Raw genomic sequence first — 6,818 nt, 5'->3', positions numbered from 1 at the left:
TACTCATCGGTTCAACCAGTGATCCAGTCCCTGTGTCGAGTTCCTTATCGAGTCGAATTTAATAACTTTGATATGAACGGTGTAAAGAATAGCGGTTGCGGGTTACTCCTTCTCCGGAGAGCTCCCACATCTTTTAGTAGTTCCTCACTCAACCACCGCAGGACAATCCCAAACAGCTATCTCCACCAGTGCCACCACGACGACGACCACCACCACCACCATGCAATCCATAATCCAGCTAGGACAAGGTCGAGTTAGGAGTCAGGACTACTCCGCTGTAATTAGAGTGTAAATTTGACCTAGTCTTGGATTGCAATTGTTATGGTGTGATTGGGAACAGGTTTTGAAGGAGAAAAGCAATTGGTTTTTTTTTTTTTTTGGTTTTAAATGAAGGATTGTTGGTGGGGTTTAATTGATAATTGGCGAGGTTAATGGGCAAACTTGTCTTTTAATTGAAATTTTGCTCCGGCAGCTAATATTCTGCTCTGACAATATTGTCACCAGACACCAGCGAATGCTGTTGTACTCTTTGTTTGCGTGGTTGCTAAATCTATAGGCAACTAAACTCCAACTTTGTCATATCGTGTCATGTCATGTTTGTTGGTTGGTGAGTTAATTAATGCAAGTTGGTGATTATGGATGATTTTATCCTAAGCAACTTGTCATATTTATGCCAACTTGTTACAGAAGTGATACCCCCCCCGCCGGGGCTCTTTTTTTTTAAAACTTTTCTATAAAATTGTTTTTGTTCTGGCAAACGAACTACTTTATCTGCAAATGGCTTTGAAGTTGCAACCACTGTAAAATTGAGCATCACGAGGGTCAGCATCGTTTACCATGAACGAACAGCATTTCTTTCTTTTTAAAAAAAAAAAATTGTTTGCTTTTTATCTCACGAAGATACGTTTTTGCATCTGAAATCACTGATAACTAGTACTTTAGCTCGTGCATTCGCACATGATTTTTTTTCTTTGATTAATTATAAATCAATGCAAAGCTTGAATAATTTGAGAAAAAAATTATTAGTAATATTCCTACATATTTATTCTAAAAAATTTATCATAATCTAAATTTTAATTTTGAAAAAATTGTATGCAATCAATGTATCATAATGTAGTAATATTCATCAAATAGTACAATCCACGCAAAAGAAGTTAACAGTTTTTTTTTAACAAAACAGTTGGAGTTCTACAATGATTGTACATCTTTGAACTAGAAAAGATACGAATAAAACACACAAAATGCAACAATTCATTTTTTTCATGAACAAATCTTTGATTTTTAGCAATTAAAAATTCGTACGTAACAAATTAAACCGTACTAAGTATTATTCTTTTTAAAGGAAAAAAATTTTGTTAGAAGAGAGACAATTGAGAAGGGTTTGATACAAAAAAATGAGTAAAATCTAAATATCCTAATGACTCATCAATTCTCTTCACTTGCCTGCAAATCTTACTTCATCAAGGTGATGAGATGCTGAAAGGAGAAGGAGACAGTTTGGAAGCAACAATTAAAAGGGTTTCTTGAATGCAGATGGACATCAAAATCCCTATTGTATTGTGTGTATTCCAGTGATGGTGGAAATTTTGATTCATAGAAGGGCTGATAAGGCCCGTCCATATATTACTTCACAAAGTTCAGAAGTTACAGGACATGTTAAGATGAAAACAATTGGGCAACGATTTCTTGTTTTTCTTTTGGGATCCGGAAATAGTACGTGAAGAACGGGACGTCAAATTAGCTGGTTTACTCCATCCCTGCTGCATAAGTGAGCCTAGGGTTTTAAACGAGTCGAGTCGAGTCGAATTTTGGACTTATCGAGCCGAGCTCGACTTAATAACAGGTAAGTTCGAGTTCAAACTCGAGCTCGACGAATCAAGAGAATTGAGCTCGAGTTCGACTCAACTAAGGAAAAGCCAGGCTCGAAATCGAGGCTTACTCGCGAGCTGTAGCTCGATTTCTGACTCGCGAGCAGCTCGAATTGTCAGCTCGCAATGTAAACTCAAATTTCTGACTCATAAGCAGTTCATTAGCTCGAGTTCGTTAGTTCGTAATGCAATATTTTGAGCTCGAGTTCGAACTCAAATTCAGTTTGGCCAACTCAAGCTTGACTCGAGTTCGATATTGATCGAAGCGAGCGGGTTGATTCGTTTGCAGCCCTAAGTGAGCCTGACAATGACACAAGGAAAAGCCTCAATTCTTATGTGTTATGTCCCTGTCCAGACTGGAGCTGGGATATCTTATTTGCTTTGAAGAATTAATTTGTATGTCGTTATAAATTAGAGGTTGTGTTGGACATAAGCTATTTATGAGCATTATGAATCTTGATCTAAATGACTGTGGATTATTAAAGTACTATGTCATCTTGATAGTTTTGATTTTTTTTATAAGGAAAACTAGCTAATTTTATTAAAAGAATAAATTTAACTTACCATTTTTTGAAATACCCTTACAATTGTTGTGGGACTTGTGGCTTTTGATATGCCAATACATCTCACTAAATTAAATGTTACATCTCATCCAACGCTGGCAGTGTAGTACTGTTAGGGTAGAAAAGATTAATCCTATAATTAAATAAGATAGTTATATTCATTGATAACAACATACATTACATAAGGGGTGTATTTTAGAGATTTAAAAGTTAAGTATATTCTTTAATGAAAAAGGGACTATAATTTGTGTAAGATGAAAGGCAAATATCAAATTTTTTTTAAATAATATTTTACTTGCATCATAAATAAATTTCTCAATCTATCTTTTTATATTTTTAACCACCTTTTTTATCTCACATACATCATATTATAAAGAATGTTACAGTAATTATTTCAAGGGATAATATCAGAAACCTCCCCTGAGGTTTCTTGAAATATCACTAAGCTCCCTCCACATTTTGGAAATCTCTCTTACCACCCCTCAAGTGATTGTGGGGTCAGAAGTCACTAGTTGACTTCATCAGTTGCCAATAATACCCTTGTTTCTGCTGTTACCTTATTCAGCTTATAAAAGGAAAAAAATTTAAAGTAAAGAAATTAAAACAATTAAATATTTTACGCTTAAAGCTTTTTGGGGATATTTTACTCTCAAACATTCAATTTATAATAAATATATAAATGTTTTTAAGTAAAATTCAAAAAGTGTTACAGTAATTTCTTACGAAAAAAACTAGTAGGTTATCTATTTAATATAAATTAAATATTTTTTAAAAAGAAATATCCCATAAAGTACCAACTCTTTATGGCTTTTCTCTATTACATGAACCAAGTATCAGGTTTTAATGGGTATTTTATTCTGAATCATTTAAGTTATGTTAAATATATAAATATTTGCAAATAAAATTCAAAAATCATTACACAAATATTTTTACAGAAATAGCAGTAACCTCCCTTAAATATAAATGAAGTATTTGAAAGTAAAAAAAAATTGTCCATAACATACCAGTTCTTTACGAGTTTCTTCTATTAAATGAATAAAGTACTAGCTATTTATGAGTATTTTACTTTGAATCATTTAATTTATATTAAATACATAAATGTTTATAAGTGAAATTCAAAAAGTGTTACACTAATATTATTACGAAAGGAAAACTAGTAGGTTTTGTATTTAACATAAATTAAATACGTGAAAGTAAAAAAAGAAATTAACCACTTCTTACTAGCTCTTTACGGGTTTCTTCTATTACATGAATAAAGTACTAGTTATTTATAGGCATTTTACTCCGAACCATATAATTTATGTTAAATACATAAATGTTTGTAAGTAAAATTTAAAAAGTGATATACTAATATTTTTACGAAAGGAAACTAGTAGGTTTTGTATTTAGCATAAATTAAATACGTGAAAGTAAAAATAATAAAAAAAGAAATTGCCCATAACATATCAGCTCTTTATAGGTTTCCTCTATTACACGAACAAAGTAATAGCTATTTATGAGCATTTTATTCTGAATCATTTAATTTATATTAAATATACAAATGGTTGTAAGTAAAATTCAAAAAGTATTACACTCATATTTTTACGAAAGGGAAACTGATAGGTTTTGTATTTAATATAAATTAATTATGTGAAAGTAATACTCGTAGGTAATTTAATTAGTTACTTAATTAAATGCATCCATTTCATAAACCCTAAAGGATGAGTTTAATTAGTTTAATTGTATGAGTGTCCTAATTAAAGGATGAACTAGCCATTTCTTTGCCCAGTTACCTCTCCATCTGCGCAGCTATTTCAAGCGGTAGTTTCACCTTTTAAAGGAGAAACTGGAAGCACTCAAAGTACTCGTTGCATGTCCAACGGTCAGTGCTCATGTCAGAAAAATACTCTCCAATTCACATTTTCCACCTACTGCAACTTTCTTATGTCACTGTATCAGTCAACCTAAGGGTATGAAGGGAACTAAAATACTCTCCCTCCTCCAAAATGCATTTTCTATTGTTACTTTTGCTTAGAGGGGCTGACATTGTTAAGAAAATGTCAATTCAAAGGGTGGTAAGAGAGATTTCCAAAATGTGGGGGGAGCTTAGTGATATTTCAAGAAACCTCAGGGGAGGTTTTTGATATTATCCCTTATTTCAAATAATACTTTATCCGAACAAATGTGGGATGGAGGGAGTATGTAAATTTGTGATTGAAAAAAAGCACTTAGATTATGTTTAACAAATTTGCCAAAAAAGGCAATACATGCTGATTATATTCGAACATTCCACCTTTTTGGACCGGAAAGAGAAGGGATATGGGCATTTATTGAGGATCGTTTGGAGGATGAGCAGTAATGACATCTCTGAAAGCTGTCCAATACTGACACTTGGATTGATTATTTGTTGAAGATGATGATGATGATGATGATGATGATGATACCGATACTTGGACACTTGGATTGATGATGATAAGGAAAGGATAAATACTCCTATACAAGATTGTCGAAAATTCGATTAAGTAAGAGATCAGAAATGGAACTCCAACGAGTCCTGCATATGAGTGGAGGCGAAGGCGACACAAGCTACGCCAAAAATTCATCCTACCAGGTCTGTCTGTCCCTCTTTGACAAACACACACACAAACGCGCAGTCACAGGAGTGGTAACACAAGACTGTGATACGCTGATCTCTAACATAGTGTACCCTTTTTTTTGCTTAACTTTTTTTTTTTTTTTTTTGAGTGGTGTATGTAGAAGTTGGTACTGACCAAGGTGAAGCCAGTACTTGAACAATGCATACAAGAATTGTTGCGGACCAACTTACCCTACAACAAGAAGTGCATTAGAGTTGCTGATTTGGGATGCTCTTCAGGACCAAACACACTATTAACAGTTTCGGACATCATACAAAGTATTGACAAAGTTAGCCAGGAAATGGACAATGAATTTGCACTGCCCACGATTCAGGTTTTTCTAAATGATCTTTTCGAAAATGATTTCAATACTGTTATCATGTGTAAAGGAGACGAATTCGACGGCCCAAGTATCTTAGACTTACTTGAGATGGCAATAAACGACTTGGTTGTCGAGGTCTTAATTTCTCTTTCCCTTTGATCATCAGATGCTTGTGATAGGAAATAAACTACTAATAAATAGCTATCTAGCTTGCTTATTCAGAGTTCCTACCTTAGCTAATAATAATAATAAAAAAAAAGGGGGATGCAAATTTATTCTCTGTAACCTCGATAGATAAACTTTGTGTAGACAAAGTTCCACTCTATATCTGAATTGACTTGATGATTGGCATATCCACAGGGACGTCTGGAGGAAGAAAAACTGGACAGTTTCAATGTTCCAATCTATACGCCTTCAGTAGAAGAAGTCAGGCACATAATTGAGGAGGAAGGTTCTTTTGAAATTGTATGCCTGGAGACGTTTAAGCTCCGTCATGATGCTGGCTTCTCCATTGATGATAACCAGTTAGGATCCCATTCCCAGGTACACTTCTGCGATGAACATGTTAGAGCAGCCCATGTGGCATCAATGGTTAGAGCAGTTTCCGAACCTATCCTAGCAAGCCATTTTGGAGAAGCTATTATACCCGACTTATTCCACAGGTTTGCCAAGAATGCAGCAAAGCTTCTCCCATAGGCAAAGGCTTCTTTAATAATCTCATCATTTCTCTCGCCAAGAAACCACACAAGTCAGACATGTAAATGTTTGTTTTTAGATATGTAGTACCAAGATGATTTCAAATGTGGCTGTCATTACAGTTTAGCTCGTAAAGTTTTTTTGAAGCAAAAGTTCGCAGATTTAATCTTTTCAAGTGGATACGTATCACAGGATCATCCTGACAGCGAAGCACGAGCTAATTGATAAAATGTTTCATCTACAATCGTGAGATCATTAGACTAATGTTTGCTGATTCAAGTCAAACTGACATATTACGTGATACATATAAAAATATCACATTTTTTATGCCACTTAATAAATTAATGAACATGTATATGGAAAATTCTTCACTATACTTGATATGTTTACGTCTCTTTTGAATTTTGTGGTCAATCAAGCGTCGAGGGCATCATTGTAATATTATATTACATCACATTTTTTTTAATTGTTAATGTCATTTAATATTATAATGATGATTTGGATTTTGAACACTTGAAGGATCACAAGGGTAACATGCCAGCCTATGAACCAGATCCATCGAGGAATTTGCAAAATATGAGCCACACTTTTGGACTTTGGACGTTATGGGCATCGGTTCAGCATATACCTGGCAATTGGGCGGGTTGGGCGGTTTTTGGGCGGATTGATATTGGGTTTTCATTTAAATGGGTGACACCCAATCCGCCCAACTTTAGATTGGGTTAATTTTGGGTTGGGTCATCTTAAACACATG

General features: G+C 34.2%; 1 protein-coding gene across 1 annotated transcript; it reads left to right on the top strand.

Annotated features, from left to right (window-relative positions):
* Window positions 1-4,867: 4,867 nt before the first annotated feature.
* Window positions 4,868-6,216, top strand: LOC113733471 (probable caffeine synthase 4). Its single transcript, XM_027259838.2, has 3 exons — window positions 4,868-5,021; window positions 5,168-5,380; window positions 5,729-6,216. The coding sequence occupies exons 1-3, from the start codon at window positions 4,947-4,949 to the stop codon at window positions 6,062-6,064; spliced, it is 624 nt and encodes a 207-aa protein (XP_027115639.1). The 5' UTR covers window positions 4,868-4,946; the 3' UTR covers window positions 6,065-6,216.
* The last annotated feature ends 602 nt before the right edge of the window (window positions 6,217-6,818 follow it).

This window comes from Coffea arabica, chromosome 2e (genome assembly GCF_036785885.1).
Source record: "Coffea arabica cultivar ET-39 chromosome 2e, Coffea Arabica ET-39 HiFi, whole genome shotgun sequence".
Classification (NCBI taxonomy): domain Eukaryota; kingdom Viridiplantae; phylum Streptophyta; class Magnoliopsida; order Gentianales; family Rubiaceae; genus Coffea; species Coffea arabica.
Note: the sequence above shows the minus strand (reverse complement) of the source record. Positions and strands in the feature narration are given on the sequence as shown.

What these genes read in the sequence shown, in the direction of transcription:
- LOC113733471 (XM_027259838.2), top strand. Translation starts at nt 4,947, where the DNA reads ATGGAACTCCAACGAGTCCTGCATATGAGTGGAGGCGAAGGCGACACA. An exon ending in CCAAAAATTCATCCTACCAG is followed by an intron (nt 5,022 to 5,167) that starts GTCTGTCTGTCC and finishes TGGTGTATGTAG; the next exon opens with AAGTTGGTACTGACCAAGGT. An exon ending in TTGCACTGCCCACGATTCAG is followed by an intron (nt 5,381 to 5,728) that starts GTTTTTCTAAAT and finishes GCATATCCACAG; the next exon opens with GGACGTCTGGAGGAAGAAAA.